The 26092-nt window shown below is 44.5% G+C and overlaps 1 protein-coding gene across 1 annotated transcript in view; it reads right to left on the minus strand.

Annotated features, from left to right (window-relative positions):
* The window catches only part of LOC141054930 (polypeptide N-acetylgalactosaminyltransferase 2-like), a 130039-nt gene that overhangs the window by 75156 nt on the left and 28791 nt on the right, over window positions 1-26092 (minus strand). The window contains exons 2-3 of the mRNA XM_073551817.1: window positions 9698-9791; window positions 5910-6063 (exon numbers count right to left, since the gene is read on the minus strand). Coding sequence (XP_073407918.1) covers window positions 5910-6063; window positions 9698-9791 — 248 coding nt within the window. The remainder of the gene's footprint in view (window positions 1-5909; window positions 6064-9697; window positions 9792-26092) is intronic.

Genomic DNA, 26092 nt, shown 5'->3' on the forward strand with positions numbered 1-26092 from the left:
AGAGTGTATGACAGTAGTCTTGTAAAAAATGGTCCTTAAATTCATTCCACAATTCAAGTGGATTACTGGGGGGGCCAAAAATACAGATATAAGCAAACATGTCTCTAAGTTGGGAAGGCATGTTAAGAATGCAAGCATCTCATAAAGTATGTCTCCAGATGCTATCATCGAATAATAATCCGAGTGCTAACGCAGCATCCTTAAAGGTTTCATGCATAACTCCAATGACGGTTTTAATGCTGTCAAACCTGCTAGCAGCTTTTACATGCAGTAACAACAAATGTAAATAGCGTTCTTGGTCTTTCACACTAACAGTATACATTCTTCCAATAACTGTGAGACCCCCTCGTTTTCTTTGTTCCCATGTGCCTTGTTTCCAAACGAAGTGTTCTGGAATTTCGAGGTAGAAATAGTTATGTGCATTGTGGTCGATCTTATCAAGGCTGAAATACGCCATAAGTGTAGAACTGGAATTGAGCTTTTGATGGATGTTGTCTGCAGAGTCACTCTCATGAAAATAGAGTGGTTGAGAATTAGGCAGATGTACGGCTAGGCAAATGATGGCATAAGATTGTTTATGCATAGGAAAAGCAAATATCCGCCACGCAGCCTCAGGTGCACTAACATATCTGGAACCCCTAAATTGGTGTGTTTCATCATGTTGGATGTTATTTTGGGAAATTTCAAGGTTAGCTTTATCATGTCCTTTGTAAACGTAGTTAAATAAATATATTACACTTTGAATGGCAGCACATATTTCTACATTAATATGGCACTTGTATTTGGTGAGTAAAACTGGGTTATATGGAACTACCCATGAATTGTCAATCGTCTTAGAATGGTGTTCATAGGTTTTGCCAATGGGTCTGCGGTAAGTGGGATAGCCGTCCTTTTCCTTGATGGCATATGGTTGGTATTGTTTAGGGAAACCTTCGCTACACTTTCCAAGATCCATACAGGGAGAATTAGGATTGTGTTCTCCACAGGGACCATGAATCATGTGTTGAAGAACAATGTTATGGAGCTGAGGGTAGATTGTTTCATCAGGTATTTCAGCCTAGACTATATTGTCTATGTCCGCCTCAGTCCGTAATTTAGACAGGCTGTCAAGAATAATTAAAATATGAGCGTGTGGGAGACCACGCTTCTGAAATGCAATGACATGGACCATTGCGGTGACGTTTCCAAATAATCCACTGCTAATGTCTTTTAAGAGGGATTCCAGTTTAATTTTAAAGACGCGTGCAACCAAGTCTGGTCTGTGTTCAACACACTGCCACGGTTCTAAATGTGTAGTAATCTCACTCCACTTAGGATTACATGTCATGGTGATAAATAGATCTGGTCGACCATACGTCGTAACAATAGCCATAGCATCCTGGTAGCGCTGCTGCATGTTTCTTGGACTGCCTTCAAAAGAAGATGGTAAAATGACGGTTTTTCCAATAGGGATGCCCTTTTGAACCGATTTTTTGAGTAGATGTTCTTGAAGGAGGCAGTAATCCTCCACTTTTAAATCTTTTTGGTGGTTGCGGATGTAATGTAGGCGATTAGCTTCGATTTTGAAATAAGCATCTACTAAATATTGCTGTGTTAGCTTACCACCATTAAGGAGTGGATTAAAGTAATTTCTGACAGATAACATATAGCAATAGTATTGGAGTTGTGTGATCCTCCACGGACTTTTGACTTGTTGTTTGAGTCCATCATGCCATCCTTGGTCTCCATAAGGGAAAAATATTGGATAGAGGAGGGCATCCAAATTGCTATGGAGAATGCTAATTTGTTGTGTTTTTGGAGCTAAAGGGTTGTGGGGATCAGGTTTTAAATGAATTAATATGTCTCTATAGAAAGGTGGCTCACCATTGTCATTTTGAAACACAACTGCTACTTCACTGACAGTGGGATTATTGTAGCATCGAGGGTCTTGAGTACGATCTTGTTTAATAGCCATAGTGATGTTTGGCATGACAGTTCCGTTTTGCAGAGATTTAATTTTTTCTTGTTCTTCCACATCACATTTGATAAGCTGCCACAAAAGGATTAATAGTTTGGATTTGAAGGGCAATAATGTTCATCAATGTAGGATGACATTTTTGATTTTCTTTACATCGTAAGCGTTGTTCATTTGAGGTAGAGCGGTATCGAGAATGTAAAGTTGGGCAAATGCGCGTTGTTGGTTATCTGAGGGATGTAGTGTTCCAATTCTATGATAGATCTGGTCATGTATGCGGAAACAGTATGGGCCATATCCAGGAGGTGGTGAAATATTTGCACCCATGGAAGCAAAAGCAAAGGAACTGTTAATAGTTCGAATATTAGCCATTAAATTTTTGCTAAATTCACTTTGCCCTTTCAGCAAACGTGTAAAGACATCAGGATATTGTAGTATGGGTACATGGACCTTACCCTTCTGACAGCAGAGCGTAAAGTTATCAGAAGGTATCTCTGCTACAAAATGCAAAGCTTGGCAATGCTCACATACATGGGTCATGTCACCACAGCTGTGTTCAGTAATACTATTTTCATCATTAGTGATAATGTGAGGTTGTAGTAGAAGTGCATGTCCAAACGGGGGGTTGCGCCTAGTTTTGAGACCAACGTATATTTGTCTTGGTTGCACTTTCTGCGGGCTAACTGTTGCAGCTTGTTTGTGAAGAAACTGTGCGTCGGTATTGACTAATGGTGGTATTGATAGGGCAGAAACAGATTGCTGATTAGTTATGTCAGTGAGCGGCATACAGGATGAAGTGTGGTAGTAACTTGTTCCACATGCTGATGTGGAAGCATCCTGTTGTGAGTCTAATAATAATGATGAGGAAGAAGCCGTCTGTTGTCGGCAGTGACGGCGTGCAGAGGCTTCTTCAGGAAATCTAATGGATTTAGAGTTAGGGGATTCGTGTGTGAGACGACGGCGTTTATAAGCCTTAATCTTGTCAAGGCGATGGTGTTTTTCCTCAGGAGTCTCATTAGCACGGCGTTGTTTTTGACGTAGTGCTAAAGTTGCTTTCCTTTCACTGGCATTGGCATACTTTTTGGTATGACTCATGGTGGCACAGGTAAAGGAGTCTATTTTGCAGTTATCTGGCAGTGAAGAAGGCGTCCTGGAGTATTGTAGTGTAAACAGATACTTATAGTACTTATAGTCTTCTTATAGAAGTGGGGTACAGCAAAACAGGGCATATAAATGGCGTGAGATAAATGACTTATTAACTGGTGTAATTATGCAGAAGACTTAAACTGGGGTCCTCCTGTAGTTATGCTTAACGTTTGAAGAAACTGGTGTCCTCCTAGTCGAGGCAAAATTGGCCCTGTAATTGCCCAGCAGTAGTTATGAAGTGGTAGAGGCAAATTGGCCCTGTAATTGCCCAGCAGTAGTTATGAAGTGGTAGAGGCAAATTGGCCCTGTAATTAGACACCGGCAGTGAACAGGCAGAGGAACAAGGCAACACATCCGCACAGCAAGTCGGCGTGAGGTAAATGACGAAATTCCGCAGGATCCAAGATGGCGTCGGCGAATTCTCGTGAGATTTCACCGACGCCATCTCGGATCCTGACGTCGTCCACATGTTCTTGCGGTGACGCCATCTTGGATCGGCGAAATCCCGCGATCCTCATGATGGCGTCGGCGAAATCTCGCGAGATTTCGCCAACGCCATCTTGAGTATCGTGGGATTTCGCCGATCCAAGATGGCGTCGCCGAAAGAACATGTCACCGGCGTGGACAACGTCTGGATCCAGGATGGCGCCGGCGGAAGATGTCGGGGATCGTGCCGATGCCGACGACGATCGTGGAGCAGCGGCGATGACGGCGTAAGTATGAGAGACGGAGTGAGAGAAAGGGTCGTATGTGGAGTGAAAGAGGGGGGGACGTGAGTGGAGATGGTGAAAGGTGAGAGGAGTGTGTGATGAGGAGGAGTGTGTGTTGAGGGTTAACATGGCAAGAGGTGTGTGGTGACGGCTGGCATGGTGAGGAAGGTGTGTGTTAGGAAGGTATATGGTTGTCGGTGCGGGGGGGCAGAAGAGGCACAGTGCTACCGCCAAAGGCAGCATCTGTCTGGATGTGACGTCACCAAGTTACATCCGGACAGAAGCTGCGTTACAACCAGACGGAAGCTGCTTAGCGCATTTATTATTATAGATTACATGAAATTTATGCATCCATCAGGAACAGAAGGAAATCTGTCAGCAGCATCAATCCCCATAAGCGTCTATGAGGGGATACAGGTCATTGGAAGCTGAATAAATTGATACCTTGATTTCTGTGATCAGATATTCTGATGTCTTAAGCCACAGAAATCCACATTTTTCTTAAAAAGGGAATCTGTAACCAGGTTTTTGCTACTTCATCTGACAGCATCAAAACGTAGGAGCAGAGACCCCAATTCCAGTGGTGTGTTACTTACTGAGCTGCTTGATGTGATTTTGATAAATTCCTTGTTTTATCTGCTGTACATCTCTAAACCTGATGTCTTATACTAGAGTAATATTTTTCTTAATATGTAAATGAGTAGTTAAGATCTATGGGGCGGACACTGATCTCCTGGAGACTCTGCATCCAGAGATTATTTTAAATTAATTATTTTAAATCAACACACTGCTTCACCAGTGTGAGACATGTAATGGCTGACAGTCTGATCTCCTGATCTAAATGGCTCAAACGGATATTGCCCACTTTCATATAACAAAATTTGGAGGTAGATTTCCAGGGGGATCTATGTCAAGCCCATAGGAAAATACTGACATATTAAGAAAAATGTGGATTTCTCTGGAATAAGACATTGGATGCAGAAATCAAGGTATCACTTTAGTCAGCTTCCTATGACCTACAGTACACACCAAAAGTTTGGACACACCTTCTCATTCAAAGAGTTTTCTTTATTTTCATGACTATGAAAATTATAGATTCACTCTGAAGGCATCAAAACTATGTGGAACTATATAATTAACAAAAAAGTGTGAAACAACTGAAAAGGTCTTATATTCTAGGTTCTTCAAAGTGGCCACCTTTTGTTTTGATAACTGCTTTGCACACTCTTGGCATTCTCTTGATGAGCTTCAAGAGGTAGCCACCGGAAAGAGTCTTCCAACAGTCTTGAAGGAGTTCCCAGAGATGCTTAGCACTTGTTGGCCCTTTTGTCTTCACTCTGCGATCCAGCTCACCCCATAGTCATGAAAATGAAGAAAACTCTTTGAATGAGAAGGTGTGTCCAAACTTTTGGTCTCTACTGTACATGTCCATATAGACTGCTTAGAAGGGTTGATTCTACTGCCGGATTCCCTTTAAAGGGGTAGTCCAGTACTCAGAAAAGCCCTTCTTAAATACTATATCCCCCACTGTGTATAATAACAGTTACTCGCCTCTGTGGGAAACCAGGCAGTTTCAGCGATATCTGCCTAGGGTTTCTCAGGGATCTCTTGACATTGTTATGTCATGTGAGCACTGCAACCAATCAGTGCGCGCTAATGATCCGCTTGAGTCTCACTTCCTTTTTACAAACCTCAGTCTTCAAAAGGAAATGTGAGAACTGCAGCTCATTAGCAACCGCTTCTACATGCCTTAAGAGTTACTAGGGTCACCAAGCTAGTTTACTGATGAAGAGGGTCAAACACATTAGATGAAGGCCAGTCGAACCGGCAAATTTTGGATGGACCAGCCATCTAATTGATGTGTGTCCTGACAAGTGTTAGAGGCAATAGCCATCAGCCAATGTGCATGGCCAACTTTACATGAAGCCTCTGAACTAACATTGATGAAGTGATGAAGTAGTGAAGCTAAGTCTACAACAAACATTTATGTGAAATTTAAAGAGACAAAAAAACCTCAGAGTCTCAATCACATGGTGAAAACTGCTCAAGATAAATCAAGTGGATTTTTTTTTTTAGTACAGACTTTTCTGCGCACTTACTGGTCATGTCTTGTATCAGGAACACTTCTGTCCATACGTAGTTTGTCACTTTCCACTTGATTGAATTTGTTCCGTGCATAAGCATCTTGACCTGGCCGAACTGCAGTAACCCCAACATAAGCTTCTTGATCAAAATCCTGCCACCGAACCTTACCTGATGGGGAAAAGAAAAATCTAAAAATGATCCACAGAGCAATTACAGTAGAAGTCTTATGAAGAAGGAAGACAGAGGACAAAGGCCATAAAAGAAAGATCCAGAGGATTTGCCATCAAGCATGTTGCTGAAAATCATTAGGAAACACTGCCTGGAGGACTGATAAATGAGAGGGCCTTTGCTTCTAACAAGGAATGTATCAGCTAAACTTTAAAATAATCAAACTTGACGCTTCTTGTTTTCTGATAGTACATTTGTTATTTTGCTTTTGTCCATCTTGCTTGAATGGCTGTTAAAATGGACCCATCACCAGATTTCACAATACAAACTGTGCTACCAAGTCCCTTACAGCTGTCAAGGCTGATCTAAAAAACAAACACTTGTCAAAAGAAATCTATTTAAAAAGAAAAAAAAAAAAATATATATGTTTGCCCTAAAAGGCTACTACAGACTTTGGGACTATATGCTAGGTCACAAATTATTCTGCAAATGCCATTTTCCTCTGTTCTTCCTAAATGGTTGATGCAAATGAGTCAGAATAATGTTCAAATCATAAACAGAGTATGAATCACATTTATTGGACAAACCTCCCAATGATAACAGGAATTTTTTCAAAACTAAAAACTCTCACAATGCACTGTTCCAAATTATTATGCACAGCAGAGTTTCCAAACATTTTATAGGTTGTAAACAACTGAAAATACTCATTTGTTGAATTTGCAGCATTAAGGCTATGTGTCCATCTTGCAGAAATGCTGCGGTTTTGTCCGCATTTCCGCAACTCCCTGCAGCGGGTAAAACGCATGCAGAATTCGCATGCGTTTTGTTTTCCCACAAAACACAAGCGGTTTTAGCTTGCAGAATGCTTGCGCTTTTCCAAGCAATTTGAAGCATCGCTTGGAAAGTGATTGACAGGTTGGTCACTCGTCAAGCATAGTGCTTGACAAGTGTGACCAACTTTTTACTATTGATGCTGCCTATGCAGCATCAGTAGTAAAAGATAGAATGTTAAAAATTAAAAAAAAAAATAAAAAATAAAATATGGATATACTCACCTCCTGGCGGCCCCTGATCTCCTCAGCAGCGATCCCGGCAAGTTCCGTTCCCAGGCGTGCTTTGCGAGAATGACCTTTGTGACGTTGCGGTCACGTGACCACTACGTCATTAGAGGTCATTCTCGCAAAGCACGCCAGGGAACAGAACTTGCCGGCAGCGCCACTGAGGACTCCGGGGGCCGACAGAGGGTAAGTATATCCCTATTTTTTATTTTAATTCTATTTTTTACAGGAATATGGTACCCAGGGCATGGAGGAAAGTCTCCTCTCCTCCAGATCGTGGGTACCATCCGCACATGAAGCGCTCATTTTACGCATGGTGGGCATAGCCACATGCGTAAAGTGAGTGTTTCAATACAATCCTATGGCGGAAAAATCGCCGCGATTCCGCAAAATTAATGGACATGTTGCAGATTTTTCCGCTATGCGATTCCGCAACAGAGAAATCCGCAGCACTGGCACAGCAATTGCGGAATCCCATAGGATTGCATCGGAAGGTGTTTTGTTAGCATTTTTTAAGTGTTTCCGCAGCGGCAAAAACACTTAAAAAATGCAATGTGGGCACACAGCCTAAGAGGTCACATTTACTACAAAGTCTTTTTTCAATCAAAAAACATCTACACAGGCCAAGTTACATGTTAACACAGACCTCTTCTTTGATATCACCTTCACAATTCTTGCATCCATTGAGCGTGAGAGTTTTGGGGTAGTCTCTGCTTGAATTACTTTGCAGGATGTGAGAATAGCCTCCCAGAGCTGCTATTCTGATGTGACCTGCCTCCCACCCGCATAGATCTTTGAGGACACTCCAAAAGTTCTCAATATGGTTGAGGTCAAAGGATACTGGTGACCACACCACGAGTTTCTCTCCTTTTATGCCCACAGCTGCCAATGACTCAAGAGGTGTTCTTGGCAGCATGAGATAGAGCATTGTCAGCATGAAGTTGAGTTTGCCAAGTAAGGAACGGTTCTTTTTATACCATTGCAGAAAGTGGTAAGTCTCTATATAGAGGGGGGGCCATTTACATGGATACACCTGGGTGGGGCGACTTCTAAACGGCCGCTATGGTCACCACACATCTTGAAAAGTTTTCCCCCTCCCATATACTAATGTGCAACAAACAGGAAGTTGATAACAACCATTCCCATTTAATTTAGGTGTATCCATATAAATGGTCCACCCAGGTCTAACCTTATAAACGGCCCTCCCTGTACTTTTACGTGGTCATTTCCACACCTTCAGGGACTTAATGGGGCCTACCAGCTCTCTCTTCCCATTATTCCAGCCCAAAACACAACTCCACCACCTCCTTGGTGATGCTGCAACCTTGTTGGGACATGGTGGCCATCCAACCATCTACTACACTAACTCATCTGGACCATTCAGGGTTGCTAGTACTCATCAGTAAACAAGACTTTTTTTTTTTTTTAAAAACTAGTATTTATATCTGGGTCCACTGTGTCTGTTTCTGCTTGTGAGCACCATTTAGATGTGGTCGAACAGTAGGTTTATGGACAACTGAAATCCTCTGGAGGACCCTACACCTTGAGGTGAACTCACAAGACTTCAGAAACACCAGCAGCTTCAAATCAAAGACCAGTTTTCTGCTTTGTAATGTTATTGTATCAGCTGCTCTCTTAATCTGATTAATTTGTTCTGCAGAAACCTTCCTCATTATACCTTTATCAGCACGAACCAATTTGTGCTCTGTGTGAGCCAGAAATCACAGTACGATGACAACACCTAAGTTTTCATGAAATATCTAAATGTTTTCAAACCTTGTCCAAGGCATGAAACTATTTGGTGTGTTTATTGGCAGCAGAGAGTTTCTTTTTCTTTTCCATATTGTTTGAAACATGTAGCCTGCTTACTAATGTACAAAGAGCATCTTAATTAGCTTTCCTTTAATTGGGCCTCACCTGGCAAACTAATTATTGCAAGCATTTGAAATTGATTTCAGTGACTGAAAGAGACCCAAGACACAATACCATCCACAAGGTTATTTTGAAAGAGAAAATGTCACCTTTATGACACTTAAATCCAATTTGCAGGATAATTTGGAAATCGTAGTTCGGTTACTGCCAGGTGCCATAAACATATACAAGATCATGGTCGTAGCCCAACAGAAGAAGCCCATTATATGTTAAAGCCCTTATAGGCTGCATCGCCTATTGACAGCACCATTTAGGGTGCTAAATCACTGAGCTCAAAGCTTCTGTGGCCTAAAACAATCATCTGTCCTTGACATGGATGACGCCTCCTGATCGCAGTTAAATATCTTGCACCTGCGCAGACAAATTGTGTCTTTCGCTTGCGCAGTATGCTTTGTCCAATTACGGGCAAAGCCAAAAAGCAGAAGTGCGCGTCAGGGGGTTTATATAAGGATTTGATGAATACAGCGCAGACATGATATTTTTAGCTGCTATGTGACAAAACTGGTGACAGGTTCCCTTTAAATATCGACAGTTTGAAAGTATTAGTACATGCATTCATAGAAACTTAATTTTTCTGTGCACAATTGAAACTATTAGTGCTAATTGGTTGCTGCGGGAAAAAGAACATTTTTAAGATATATTACCAGGTGGGAGAGTTTCCAAATTTTGAGCTCTCTCTTCTTCACTAATGCTGTGTGGATCTCTTTTCTTTACTACACCAATTTCATTCCAGTCCTCCTGAAAGAAAAAAATAAATGGTTGAAATCAAAGTTTGGCTTTTTCGTCTTGCCAATAACACTTCCAGGAACTGGATACAGAGGATCAAATGCCAAAACAGTAATATGGATATCTGGCTCCATGTTGCTCTGTGGCAGACGTGTAAGACGGTGGTAGCCCAGATACAACCCATTGTTTGTTACTCTAGTTAAAGTGTACATCAATCATGCAGAAAAATTACAGAGTTTCATTGAAGTTGTTACTGAGAAGGACATCTCTCGATTCAGGACCATTAATATGCTCTCTATGTGGGTAGTGTGGAACTGGATCACCTCACTAATACAAAAGGTATTCATTTCATTTTAGGATCAGCGTCAAGGTAATTACTTGCCTGGAAGGAAGAGGCTTCATTCTGTTGGTACAGACTTAGCCCATCCTGACTCGGCCTTAGCCAATTTCTCCACAATTTGTGTGAACTCCTACAGCTAAACTAGAAACAATGACTTGGCTTTTGCCAAGCTGCAGCACATTCTCGTAGCCCCCTTTTACAGCCAAGTATTCCATGAACTGGCAACAGAAATCTAACGAACCCATGATGTGTCCTCAATGTCTGATTGCTTCACATCAGATTACTGCTATCCTCTCCAATTTCAGAGGCAAAACTAGCATGACCCCGGGCAGTAGGCCCAGGCAAGCCACAAAGCCTGAGGCAGCAGACCAAGGCAAGGAGCATATGACAATCCTAAAGAAGGCTAAAAACGTTTTTAACCCCCCTCCCCACAAAAAAAAAAAAAAAAAAAACACGGCGTGACATACCCATTATGAAGTATGGAGACAGAGGTCTGCCGTTATGCGGTGTGTGCACTGCGCACCGCACTGCACTGGCCGAGGGATTGAAGTCTTTATGGCTCTGTACTAAGCAATTGGACAACCTACGCTTATTAAAGTACAAGCTCAATGCCGAAGCCATAGGAAAGATGTTAAGGTGAGAAATATAGACATGTCATCATGTTTTGCTGTCTATGTACTGGGATTAAAACACTAATGTCTGTTCACACAAACCTTCCCACTAAGCAAACAGCTGGCTGCAGTAAGATTTCCCATGCCAGAGTTATAAATCGCCTATTTGTCACTGTAACATTTGTGATGGCTGAAGTCCAAGATGCTTACCAGAAACAACCATTTGTAGGAGGCTTGGGAACCTTTACAATTACCTTAACCACATCCCAACTTGGGATGTAACGGTAGATGCTACTTTGGGTTTGGTGCATAGAGCTGATGTTCTGCACCCGAGCCCACTCCATGCACGGCTGGTGCCTCTAACAGCAGTGACTTGAGCCAAGTCCAATCCTTGCTGTTTAACCACTGAAGCGCCACAGTTAATCCCTAACAGTGACATTTAAGAAATACAACACCTGTGGGGCGTCTGTTATGGGGTACCATCACCCAGCCAACCCCCTCCTTTCCGCAGAGCCAACATGTTGCTACGAAGAGTTGACACTGTAGCCAGCGGGCATACTCTAGTCCCAGTTGACGCCATTTTTTTGTAGTGAACATACTGTGCTACAAAAGGAGACCATTATTTTTTTCCTATATACTCTAACTCTGGGAGTATTTCATTAAATAGTAAAAGCAACTAAAAGGAAAAAAGTGAAAAAGTTACTTAAAAAGTTATTAATATTTAATAAAACAAATGAAAAAATTCAAATAACCCTTATTCCCCAATCCAATGATAATAAAAATCAAAAAATAAAAATACCTAATTTGTAATGCCATGTCCAGAAAAGCATGATGAAAATATACCACTCTATCAATAGAAAAGTATAAAAGTAAAAACATTATGGGTTCAGAAAATGGTTATTAAAATCATGTTTTTTTCTTTTACTTTTTTTCAGATTTTTATTACGGTACCAAGATATAGAAAAAACTTCACTAGTTTGAATTTGCTGTAATCATATTAACTAGATGAATTGAGTTACTTGGTAATTTTTTTTCCCTCACAATGAATACAGCAAATGTAAACAAAAAATAATAGCGGAAATGTGTTTTTGTTATTTCATGGTTTTAAGCACATTTTATGGAGAAAAAGAAAAATGGTGACACTTAAAACTACATTTCGTCCTGTAAACAACACCTTATGTGGGACACCAAAAAAAAAATCATGCCTCTCGGAAGAAGGGTAGGAAAACCCAAAAGTGCCTCTGTCTCCGTCTTGTTGCAGTGGTGCCATGAAGACAACAGCATTGTCGTCAAACCTCGGGATCAGCGGCTCATGAAACCAATATAAGCAGAACTGCGCCGTCTAGAAAGGAAGAGCCACTGAGCAAAGCGATTGGCTGCACTGTCGTCAACACTACAGCCAAATAGACTGAGGCAGTGGTGGAGCTGGAGGGCAAGTAACACAAGTTTGTTCTTTTTATAACTGAGTGTATGGCAGAAAGTTTTCTAGAAAACGACTACGCCCTTGGTTGGATGGAAAAAGAAAAGTAAATGTATAAAGTACAATTAGAGAAATTTCAAGAGACCAGTTTATTAAGCAAAGGATACAAGCTGCACATTTAGACTAGAAGCGAGGGAAAAAAGCAGTGCTGGTAAGCGGTGTTAATTCTTCTCGACGGATAATCTTCTTAGTGCTCATGAAAACCTATGTACAAAGCTCCTGAGTAATACACGGCCATATAAATAGACACTGGCAGCGCTTCGTTCTATATGGCAGAGGGTCTGGTCAATTTGCTACTTAAACATCTTCCCAGTAGCACAATATATATCACAAAGTCCTCCTATCCCTTCCCACAGTAGAAATGGAAATGCTAACACTTGACACTAATCTTGAGACATAGTTTACAGACTGAAACCAAGCGACAGCACAAAGAAAGGCCAGAGACCCCCATCCCAGAGACTGTCACTTGCTGTTTTATCTCCTGCAGCTCTGCTAGTCCTCTTAATGGTAAGTGCTTGGCATGAAGTCAGGGATATTGGAGCCACCCTCCTGTGACTGGCAGCTTTCTGCTCATGAAAAATACAATGCATCAAATGTTGCGGCCAGTGTACCGAGCACGCGTCGAGGCGCTTTTCCTTTCCCAGCACCTGCGCACTGCAGTACTTTGCTCTGCCTTCAACAGGGCAGAGAATCAACACGGCAGAGAAGTATGCCTGTGCAGGAATGCGATGCCGGGAAGCCTGTGAGCATGAACTAGGAACCCGTCATCCACACCAAGCAAGGATGGCGGCATCACATTAAGAAGGGAAGCGCTGAACCAAAAGCATCGACACCCCTCGGACTGGACCTCACCGCAGGTGAGTATAATAAAAGTGCTTTTCATTCTCTTTCAGATCGGGTTAGGGGCAGATATACAGCATTATAGAATGCTATATTTCAGGCCTGAAAGGTGGTGGCCTTACCTCACAATCGGCAGACCTGGTGACAGGTTCCCTTTAATTACAGCACTGCACGGAACCTCACAGAATATGGAAAGTTGCCAGCATAATTGTAAATTCTTTTTTTTTTTTTTTAATAATTTGGTGCATAAACTAATTAGTATTTTATTTTTTAGCGAAATAACCAAAATTTGGCACTCTGTTTTAGAGCTCATACACTGGAAGAGCTCATTGACAAGCTAGCTTGATAACTCAGGTCACTGAATGACATATGTATGTCCCATGTTTTTGCCATTTCTGGTTAACGGCTCTCACTATGGTACGCTGAGCCCTATAGTATGAGAAATGGCTTTATAACCTTTTCCAGACTGATAGATCTCAATTACCGTATATACTCACATATAAGCCAAGATTTTCAGGCCATTTTTTTGGGCTGAAAGTCCCCCTCTCGGCTCATACTCAAGTCATATACGCCAGGGGGTCGGCGGTGGAGCGGGAGTGCCCGATCATACTGACTCCCCCCCCCCGGCGTGTCCGATCATACTGACCCCCCCCCGGCGTGTCCGATCATACTGACCCCCCCCCTGGCGTGTCCGATCATACTGACCCCCCCCCCCTGGCGTGTCCGATCATACTGACCCCCCCCCCTGGCGTGTCCGATCATACTGACCCCCCCCCCTGGCGTGTCCGATCATACTGACCCCCCCCCTGGCGTGTCCGATCATACTGCCCCCCCCCCCTGGCGTGTCCGATCGTACTGACCCCCCCCCCCGGCGTGTCCGATCGTACTGACCCCCCCCCCCGGCGTGTCCGATCGTACTGACCCCCCCCCCCGGCGTGTCCGATCGTACTGACCCCCCCCCCGGCGTGTCCGATCATACTGACCCCCCCCCCCTGGCGTGTCCGATCATACTGACCCCCCCCCTGGCGTGTCCGATCATACTGACCCCCCCCCCTGGCGTGTCCGATCATACTGACCCCCCCCCTGGCGTGTCCGATCATACTGACCCCCCCCCTGGCGTGTCCGATCATACTGACCCCCCCCCGGCGTGTCCGATCATACTGACCCCCCCCCTGGCGTGTCCGATCATACTGACCCCCCCCCTGGTGTGTCCGATCATACTGACCCCCCCCTGGCGTGTCCGATCATACTGACCCCCCCCTGGCGTGTCCGATCATACTGACCCCCCCCCTGGCGTGTCCGATCATACTGACCCCCCCCTGGTGTGTCCGATCATACTGACCCCCCCCTGGCGTGTCCGATCATACTGACCCCCCCCCCGGCGTGTCCGATCATACTGACCCCCCCCCCCTGGCGTGTCCGATCATACTGACCCCCCCCCGGCGTGTCCGATCATACTGACCCCCCCCCGGCGTGTCCGATCATACTGACCCCCCCGGCTTGTCTCTGCAGCCCTCCCCCCACCCCCGTTTCTCCCACGGTTTCCCTTCCTTCAGCAGTCACGTGGTACCGCTCATTAACGTCATAAAGATGCGCATCTTCATGACTTTAATGAGCAGTACCCACGTAACAGCTGAAGGAAGGATGGGAGACCTGGGAGAAGCGGGGGCTGCAGAGACCGCGCCAGAAGGGGGTAAGTATATGCGATATTCACCTGTCCCCGTTCCAATTCGGCTCTCCGCTGTCTGCCGCGTCCTCTGTCAGTGACGTTCAGGCAGTAGAGAGCGCGATGACGTGATAAGTGCACGCGGGGACAGGTGAATATATCAGGTGCCAGGGTCCTGAGCCAGCGGTGACACCGGCACCTGGCCCCTAGCGACAATAGGTGAATAGGCCTTTTTTTTTTTTTCTTTATTTGCAGCAGCATATGGGGGCATAATCTATGGAGCATCTTATGGGAGCCTATTCTATGGAACATCATATGGGAGCCTATTCTATGGAGCATCTTATAGGGCCATAACCTTTATGGAGCAGCATATAGGGTATTTATATCTATGGGGCCATTATTAACCTTTGTGCAGCATTATATGGGGTGTATTTTGTATGGAGCATCTTATGACGGCCATCGTGAACTGTATGGAGCATTATATGAAGCTCATGATTCAATATGGATATTCAAAAACATTTAACCTACTGATTCCTCAATTAATTTTACTTTTATTGGTATCAATTTCTTTTTGAAATTTTCCAGTAGCTGCTGCATTTTCCACCCTAGGCTTATACGCGAGTCAATAAGTTTGACCCAGTTTTTTGTGGCAAAATTGGGGGGGGGGGGGGGGGGGGGTGGGGGGGTGTCGGCTTATACTCTGGTCACAAGTATATACGGTACTTGGTTTTTCATTTGTTCCAGAATTTCTTTGGATCGTGGCATGATGCCTAGCTTTTCAGGATCTTTTGGTCTGCACTTTGTCAGGTAGTTGCTATTTAAGTGATTCCTTGATTGAGGACAGCTGTGGCAGTAATCAGGCCTACGTGTGGCTAGGGAAATTGAACTCAGCTTCACAAAGATGTGATAAACCAAAGTTAGGCTGTGTGCCCACGATGCGATTTTTAAGCGTTTTTGCCGCGATTTTCGGCGCGAAAACGTTTAAAAATCTTGTACAGAATGCCCCCCATGCATTCCTATGGCATTCCGCACATGCTGTGCTAGTGCTGCGCTTTTTTCTGCGGCGGAATCACACAGCGGAAAAAAATCGCAGCATGCTCATTCTTTTGTGCGGAATCGCAAAGAATTGCCGCGATTCCGCACCCATAGGAATGCATTAGAATCGCTTACTTCCCGCATGTGGCTATGCGCCCACCATGCGCGAAGTTAAGCGTCTCATGTGCGGTTGGTACCCACAGTGTGGAGGAGAGGAGACTGTCCTCCAGGCCCTGGGTATCATACCCCTGTAAAAAAAAGAATAAAAAAACCGGGGTATATTTACCTTCCGACGTCCCGCGCTGCCATCCCGGGCCTCAGCGTTCCCAGTAATGCCTTGTGGCAAGGTCCTGTAATGACGTAGTCTCGTGAGATCGCTATAGCAACGCGAGACCAACGTCATCACAGGTCTCGCAAGGCATCGCTGGGAACGGGAGCGTCGCTGAGACTGCGCGGGACGTCGGAAGGTAAATATACCCAGATTTTTTAACATTCTTTCTTTTACTATTGATGTCGCATAGGCGGCCTCAATAGTAAAAACCTGGTCACACTTGTCAAACACTATGTTTGACGAGTGTGACCAACCTGTCAATCACTTTCCAAGCGATGCTTCAAATCGCTTGGAAAGTGCTTGAATATCGCACGTGAAAATCGTGGCAAAATCGCGCTGAAAAACCCACGCGATTTCTGGGAAGGAGTTTGGTTTCAGTGTCCGGATTTAAACGCTACGTGGGCACATAACCTTAAATCATAAATTAAGGGGGAGGGGGCAATCACTTTCACACAGGGCCCTGTAGAGGTTTGGATTTCGCTTTCCTTTAGTAATAAAGACCTTCATTTAAAAACTGCATTTTGTGTTTACTTGTATAGTTATCTTGGTCTAATGTTTAAATTTGTTTGGTGATCTGAAACATTTAAGTGTGACAAATGCGCAAAAGCATAGGAAATCAGGAAGGGGGCAAATACTGTCTCACGAATATATATATATATATATATATATATATATATATACACACACACACACTGTACAGACCAAAAGTGTGGACACACCTTCTCATTCAAAGAGTTTTCTTTATTTTCATAACTGAAAATTGTAGATTCACGCTGAAGGCATCGAAACTATGAAAACATATGGAATTATATAATTAACAAAAAAGTGCGAAACAACTGAAAATGTCTTATATCCTAGGTTCTTCAAAGTAGCCACCTTTTGCTTTGATTACTGCTTTGCACACACTTGTCATTCTCTTGCTGAGCTTCAAGAGGTAGTCACTGGAAATGGTCTTCCAACAGTCTTGAAGGAGTTCCCAGAGATGCTTAGCACTTGTTGGCCCTTTTGCCTTCACTCTGCGGTCCAGCTCACCCCAAACCATCTCAATTGGGTTCAGGTCTGGTGATTGTGGAGGCCAGGTCATCTGGCGTAGCACTCCTTCACTCTCCTTCCTAGTCAAATAGCCCTTACACAGCCTGGAGGTGTGTTTGGGGTCATTGTCCTGTTGAAAAATAAATGATGGTCCAACTAAACGCAAACCGGATGGAATAGCATGCCGCTGCAAGATGCTGTGGTAGCCATGCTGGTTCAGTATGCCTTCAATTTTGAATAAATCCCCAACAGTGTCACCAGCAAAGCACCCCCACACCATCACACCTCCTCCTCCATGCTTCACGGTGGTAACCAGGCATGTAGAGTCCATCCGTTCACCTTTTCTGCGTCGCACAAAGACACGGTGGATGGAACCAAAGCTCTCAAATTTGGACTCATCAGACCAAAGCACAGATTTCCACTGGTCTAATGTCCATTCCTTGTGTTCTTAAGCCCAAACAAGTCTCTTCTGCTTGTTGCCTATCCTTAGCAGTGGTTTCTTAGCAGCTATTTTACCATGAAGGCCTGCTGCACAAAGTCTCCTCTTAACAGTTGTTGTAGAGATGTGTCTGCTGCTAGAACTCTGTGTGGCATTGACCTGGTCTCTAATCGGAGCTGCTGTTAACCTGCGATTTCTGAGGCTGGTGACTAGGATGAACTTATCCTCCACAGCAGAGGTGACTCTTGGTCTTCCTTTCCTGGGGCGGTCCTCATGTGAGCCAGTTTCTTTATGTGGGCGACGCTGATCGCTGTGACGTACTATCCCGTCCCTGGGTATTAAGTCCCAGGGCACATGGACGGGATAGTACGTCACATGACAGAAAGGGGTTAAACCTGACAGGGCACACCTGTGAAGTGAAACCCATTTCCGGTGACTACCTCTTGAAGCTCATCAAGAGTATGCCAAAAGTGTGCAAAGCAGTAATCAAAGGAAAAGGTGGCTACTTTGAAGAGTCTAGAATATAAGACATTTTCACAGTTGTTTCACACTTTTTTGTTAATTATATAATTCCACATGTGTTAATTCATAGTTTTGATGCCTTCAGAGTGAATCTACAATTTTCATAGTCATGAAAATAAAGAAAACCCTTTGAATGAGAAGGTGTGTCCAAACTTTTGGTCTGTACGAATGAATATATATATATATATATATATATATATACACACACACACACACACACACACATATACATATACACACACACACACACACATATATACATATATACATACACACATGGTTCCTGAAAAAAGGATCTCCCACACTGCGGCGGATTTGATAATTTTTTTCATGCAGTTTCGCAGGCGTTTTTGTAAGCTAAAGATATCTATATATTTTTTTTTTTTTCTTTTTTGTTAAAATAAAAGAACTGTGATGTCATTTCCTTGTCCAACCTCTTCTTTTACATACTCCATTGAATACCATAATATTACATACCATGATCAAATATAATGCTTACACACTCAAAACAAATATAAGTGAATATCTAAAGATAGATAGATACCAAGTCCGATGTTTAGTAATGAAGAACATAAAACGGTACATAAAGAGTTAAAGACACACAAAAGCTGCGTTAGGCCAGGGTAACACTTGTGAGAAACTCTCACATCTCTGCAACCGGCACTGCCGCCAGCACTCAGACCGGAGCGTTCAGCTGCAAAGAAATACATGCAGCCGCACACTCCGGTACCGAGTGCCGGCGGCAGTGCTGGGTATTGAGGTGCGAGACTCGTGCGAGTTTCTCACAAGTGTGACCCCGGCCCTAAACGCAATGTTTAATTTAAAAATACATTTACAAAAAAAAAAAAAATTGAGTGGGCTTCCGCGCAATTTTCAAAACCAGGACAGGGAAAGCGACTGGGGGCAGATGTCTATAGCCTGGGAAGGGGATAAAACCCATGGGGCTTACCAGGCTATTAATATCAGCTCTCAGCTGTATATTTAGCCTTTACTGGCTATTAAAATAGGTGCGCCCCAAAAAAATGACGTGAGGTCCCTCTATAATTAATAACCAGAAAAGGCTATGCAGACAGCTGCAGGCTGATATTCATACCCTAGGAAGGGGCCATGGATATTGGCTCCCAACTGGCTACAAACACCAGCTCTCAGCCGCCCCAATTCCGGCACTTAGCCTCTCTTTTCCCACTTGCCCTGTAGCGGTTGCAAGTGGGGTAATAGTTGTGGGGCTGATGTCACCTTTGTCTTATAAGGCAACATCAAGCCCACGACTTAGTAATGGAGAGGTGTCAATAAGACACCTATCCATTACTAATCCTATAGTTGTTAAATAAAGACACAGCCAGAAAAAAGTATTTTAATGAAAAAATACAACAGTTTCCCATATTTATTATACACCTAATCCATGCGAAGCTCTCGATCTCCTGCAAAAAATAAAGCAACACAAATACTTCCTGTTCCGATGTAATTCTTTTAATAACGAGTGTCCCACGACGATATCCCGTGTAGAACAATCACATCGGGAGATGTGACTGCTCTACAGGGCCTCCGGTGATACACTGAGAGGAGATAATGGCTCCTGCAGTGCATCACTGAGAAGGTCACCAGAGTTCGTGCCCTCACTTTACGGCACCGCTGCGAGAATTTTCTCACACAGCGTTGCCGGTGACAGCACGAACTCAGGTGACCTCTCTCCCCGCAGCGGAAACACTGCGAAGGATTACCTCCAGTCAGTGCATCGCCGGAGGCCCTGTAGAGCGGTCACACCTCCCGATGTGACAGTTCTACATGGGAGATCGTCATGGGACACTCGTTATTAAATGGATTATGGCAGAAAGGTAAGTATATGTTAGATTATTATTTTATTTTTAATACAGGAGAACAAGGGAGTCAGGAACTAGTTGTTTGGTGTACTGTATGTTCTATGTTTTTGGGGGGTTTTTAACAATTGAACACAGGCATCGTCTGATGGAACTACTGTTCCATCATCGGCTAATGCTGTCACTGTTATATGTGACAGCAGACATAGCCGGATGGGAGCAGTAGTCCCATCAGACGATGCCTGGCTACACAGACCCACACACACACACACACACACACAGATACACGAAACAGACCAGCACCTCTTCTCTGCTCACACTCTTCATCCTGCCTATCCGCAGCGTTTTTGGCACACAACTCCGCAGCAAAACCGCAAACCTTTTTACACCTGCGGTTTTGCTGCGGATTTGACTGACTCAATGAATCCACGTAACAAGCTTTCTTTCCTGCACAATTACTTTCTGAAAAACTCTCCGAATCTGTTGGCCCTCACTGAAACCTGGATTCAGGACTCTGACACTGTCTCCCCTGCTGCCATTTCCCATGGTGGCTTACAATTCACCCATTCCCCGAGACCCACAAACAGACCTGGTGGTGGAATCGGCATACTCCTGTCCCCACAATGCACCTTCCAGGTCTTCCCCCCAGTTCCATCACTCTCACTCCCTTCTTTTGAGGGCTACACCATCAGGCTCTTCCATGCCCTCCCCCTCAGAGTAGCAGTCATATACTGGCCCCCAGGCTCACCCACCCACTTCCTTGACCACTTCTCAGCCTGGCTGCCGCACTTCATGTCCTCAGAACTACCAACCCTTATCCTGGGAGACTTCAGCATCCCCATTAACAGCCCCACTTCTACAGCTGCATCCCAGATTCTAACACTAACCACTTCTCTTGGCCTCTCACAGCTCTCAACCTCTGCGACACACAAAGATTGTAATACCCTTGACCTGGTCTTTGTCCGGCTCTGCTCAATCTCCTATCTAAATAACTCACCGCTTCCCCTCTCTGACCACAACATTCTCTCCTTCACGCTCACAAATCCTCGCCCACCCCTGCACACTCCTACCTACCACACATTCAGAAATCTACAAGCCATTAACCCTCAGACACTTTCAGACTCCCTACACATCACTGTCCCCCATCTCCTCTTTTTCCTGTCCTGATCTGGCTGTACATCACTGCAACGACACTCTTAGAAGCACCCTTGACCAAGTAGCGCCCCTCACCCTCAGAACCTCAAAACACAGAGTAAAACAGCCCTGGCTCACATCGCAAACTCGACTTCTCCAGCGTTGCTCTAGGAGTGCTGAACGCCGATGGAGAAAAAGCCGCACACCAGAAGACTTCATCCACTTCAAATTTACAGTGGGGCAAAAAAGTATTTAGTCAGTCAGCAATAGTGCAAGTTCCACCACTTAAAAAGATGAGAGGCGTCTGTAATTTACATCATAGGTAGACCTCAACTATGGGAGACAAACTGAGAAAAAAAAATCCAGAAAATCACATTGTCTGTTTTTTTTTTCTTTTTATTTGCATATTATGGTGGAAAATAAGTATTTGGTCAGAAACAAGCAATCAAGATTTCTGGCTCTCACAGACCTGTAACTTCTTCTTTAAGAGTCTCCTCTTTCCTCCACTCATTACCTGTAGTAATGGCACCTGTTTAAACTTATCAGTATAAAAAGACACCTGTGCACACCCTCAAACAGTCTGACTCCAAACTCCACTATGGTGAAGACCAAAGAGCTGTCAAAGGACACCAGAAACAAAATTGTAGCCCTGCACCAGGCTGGGAAGACTGAATTTGCAATAGCCAACCAGCTTGGAGTGAAGAAATCAACTGTAGGAGCAATAATTAGAAAATGGAAGACATACAAGACCACTGATAATCTCCCTCGATCTGGTGCTCCACGCAAAATCCCACCCCGTGGGGTCAGAATGATCACAAGAACGGTGAGCAAAAATCCCAGAACCACGCGGGGGGACCTAGTGAATGAACTGCAGAGAGCTGGGACCAATGTAACAAGGCCTACCATAAGTAACACACTACGCCACCATGGACTCAGATCCTGCAGTGCCAGACGTGTCCCACTGCTTAAGCCTGTACATGTCCGGGCCCGTCTGAAGTTTGCTAGAGAGCATTTGGATGATCCAGAGGAGTTTTGGGAGAATGTCCTATGGTCTGATGAAACCAAACTGGAACTGTTTGGTAGAAACACAACTTGTCGTGTTTGGAGGAAAAAGAATACTGAGTTGCATCCATCAAACACCATACCTACTGTAAAGCATGGTGGTGGAAACATCATGCTTTGGGGCTGTTTCTCTGCAAAGGGGCCAGGACGACAGATCCGGGTACATGAAAGAATGAATGGGGCCATGTATCGTGAGATTTTGAGTGCAAACCTCCTTCCATCAGCAAGGGCATTGAAGATGAAACGTGGCTGGGTCTTTCAACATGACAATGATCCAAAGCACACCACCAGGGCAACGAAGGAGTGGCTTCGTAAGAAGCATTTCAAGGTCCTGGAGTGGCCTAGCCAGTCTCCAAATCTCAACCCTATAGAAAACCTTTGGAGGGAGTTGAAAGTCCGTGTTGCCAAGCGAAAAGCCAAAAACATCACTGCTCTAGAGGAGATCTGCATGGAGGAATGGGCCAACATACCAACAACAGTGTGTGGCAACCTTGTGAAGACTTACAGAAAACGTTTGACCTCTGTCATTGCCAACAATGGATATATCACAAAGTATTGAGATGAAATTTTGTTTCTGACCAAATACTTATTTTCCACCATAATATGCAAATAAAATGAAAAAAAAACAGACAATGTGATTTTCTGGATTTTTTTTTCTCAGTTTGTCTCCCATAGTTGAGGTCTACCTATGATGTAAATTACAGACGCCTCTCATCTTTTTAAGTGGTGGAACTTGCACTATTGCTGACTGACTAAATACTTTTTTGCCCCACTGTATGTTAAGAACCTATAACTCTGCTCTTCACCTCGCCAAAGACCTACTTCACCACCCTGATCTCCTCACTAGCCAACAACCCCAAGAAACTTTTTGACACCTTTCACTCCCTCATCAGGCCAAAAGCCCAAACCCCTGTCACAGACATTTGTGCGGATGACCAGACCTCCCACTTTATAGAGAAAATAGATAATATCAGTCAGGAAATCCGCTCCCAGCCTCCAACTGCTGTGACTTCCATCCCGCCCTGCATTTCCCCTGGCTCACTTTCCACATTTGATCCCATCACAGAAGAAGTCTCCAGACTCCTCTCCTCGTCCAACTACATGCACTACTGACCCCATTCCCTCACATCTCCTCCAGTCTCTCTCTCCAGTCGTCACAACTCACCTAACTATAATCTTTACTCTCTCCCTCTACTCGGGCATTTTCCCATCCTCCTTCAAACACTATCATTACTCCATTACTAAAGAAACCCGCTCTCGACCCATCCTGCACAAACTACAGACCAGTCTCCAATCTCCCCTTCACCTCTAAACTTTTGGAGCGCCTAGTCTACTCCCGCCTTACCCGTTACCTCTCTACTCACTCCCTCCTAGACCCTTCACAGTCCGGCATCCACACTACATTCGACAGAAACTGCACTCAAAGTGACCAACGACCTCCTGACAGTAAAATGTGACGGTGACCACTCTCTGCTCATTCTTCGACCTTTCTGCAGCCTTCAACACTGTTGACCACTGTCTCCTCCTCTCTAGGCTCCAGTCACTAGGCATTAAGGACACTGCTCTCTCCTGGTTCTCGTCCTACCTTTCTAACCGCTCCTTCAGTGTTTTGTTCGCTGGCTCCACTTCATCTCCTCTTTGTCATGATCCCAGTGCAGGTTTTTGAGCTGCACGTCAGGGGTTAATGTCTGGAGCTCAGTGCAGGTTTTGACCTGCACACCTGGGGTTAATGATTGTGGCCTCTTTCTGGTTCTGGGAGAGCTTCTTAAACCCCTTGGGAAGCTCCAATCCCTGCCAGTTATACTTTTGCCTTTGGCCGAATGTGCTGACCTCTGTGTGCCTGTTCGTTGTTATAGCTTGTTTATATGGTTCTGACCCGGTTCTGTTTCCCGTTGTGAGTTTGCCTGTTGATTCTGTACTGTGCTATCCTCTCTGTGTATGACTCCTCTCTGCTCGCCCCTCTTGTACCTTGCAGCCATCTCGGTGTATGACTCATTGGCTACGTCCTGACTATCCTCCCTATCTATGCCCCTTGGTAACTTTGTCTCGCAGTTACCCTGCTAGGAGTTCTCTTGCAGCTCCTAGCTCTCTGGAGTTTAGGCCACGCCCCTAGCAGTCACGTGCTTCAGGTCCTGCGGCTCTGAAGTATGCATCTACTCGGCTGCTGCCCGCTCCACAGGTATCTTTGAGCACAGTTCGCTTTACTCAGGACACGTGCACTGGCTCAGTGAGCAAGTTCAGTGCTGTGTTTCTGACACTTCTCGCTGTCAGGGTACCTCAGGGCTCAGTCCTTGGCCCCCTTCTCTTCTCTTTCTACTCGGCCCCAATTGGACAGACCATCAGCAGATTTGGCTTTCAGAACCATCTTTATACTGATGACAACTATACACGCCATCCCCCGACTTTACCCTTGCGGTACTACAGAATGCCAGTGACTGTCTGCACGCAGTCTCCAACATCATGTCCGCTCTCTCTCTCAAACTTAACCTCTCAAAAACTTTACTTCTGCTCCCACCGTCTACTAACCTCCCTAAATCTGACATTTCACTCTCCGTGGGTGGCACCATAATAACACCCCGGCAGTCTGGGTGTTATGTTTGACACCAATCTCTACTTCACATCACATATACAATCTCTTGCCCGCTCTTACCGCTTACACCTAAAGAACATCTCTAGAATCCGCCCTTTTCTCACCATGGAAACAACAAAAACCCTCACTGTCACATTGATCCACTCCCGCCTGGACTACTGCAATGCTCTATTAATTGGCCTCCCTGTTACTCGACTTTCCCCTCTCCAGTCCATACTTAATGCAGCGGCCAGGGTTATCCATCTGGCTAGTCAGTACTCGGACGCGTCCGCGCTTCGCCAATCGTTACACTGGCTGCTCATTCATAGTACTTGTTCTCACCCAAAAAGCTCTCCACAGTGCGGCACACCCCTACATCTCCGCCCTCATTTCTGTCTATCGGCCTAACCGACCGCTGCGCTATGCAAACGACTTTCGACTAACCTCTGCACTAATCCGCACCTCCCACTCCCGACTCCAAGATTTCTCCCGTGCTGCGCCAATCCTGTGGAATGCTCTACCCCAAGAAATTAGGACTATCCACAATTTACACAGCTTTAGGCGCGCCCTCAAAACTCATTTGTTCAGAGCGGCCTATCACGTTCACTAATCAGTCATTTTATGTGTAAGTGTGAGTATGTAGCCCATTCACTATCTCAATCTATCCCTCACTCCCTCAAGATGGCTGCACCACCATTGTAAATACACACCTGTACTTGTATCTCCCCTTCATTGTAGATTGTAAGCTCTCACGAGTAGAGTTGTCTGATTTTGCTTTAATTATCGTATTGTTAACGTTGTTACTTACAACTTGTGTTTTGAACCTGTAAAGCGCTGCGCAATATGTTGGCGCTATATAAAGATTTATTATTATGGTAGTCAATTGGTGCAGAAACGCTGCCGATCCGAAAAAAGAATTGTATAAAATAAAGCACTGCGAATCTGCGCGGATTTTTCCGCATGTGCACGCAATTCTGTAATTCTCATTGATTAACATTGGTTGTGCACTATATTGCGGATCTGGTGCAATTCCGAGAGCCAAAAACCCTGTGGATCTGCAACAAAACCCGCAACATGTGCACATACCCTTAATTAGCCTCTGTGCTCTTCCCCCAGTTCATTACCTGTTATTTTCCTGTATCCTCAACCCCCCATGACATGTCATCTCCCCAATTTATTCTAATTGTATATCCCAAAATTAAAATTACATACCCCAATACAATATGCAATGTTCTCTTTTACATACCCAGTTCATTATAATGTAATATCTTCTCATCCATCCCTCACCCCAATTCATAATATATTGTGCTCTCACCTATCCACCCACCCCAATTCATTATAACTGTGCTCTCACCTATCCACCCCAATTCATTATAAAGTACTGCTCTCACCCATCCCCATCCAATTCATTATAACATACTGCTCTCACCCATCC

This window comes from Dendrobates tinctorius, unplaced genomic scaffold (genome assembly GCF_039654945.1).
Source record: "Dendrobates tinctorius isolate UK_male_01 unplaced genomic scaffold, ASM3965494v1 ptg000181l, whole genome shotgun sequence".
In the NCBI taxonomy this organism is placed as follows: Eukaryota; Metazoa; Chordata; class Amphibia; order Anura; family Dendrobatidae; genus Dendrobates; species Dendrobates tinctorius.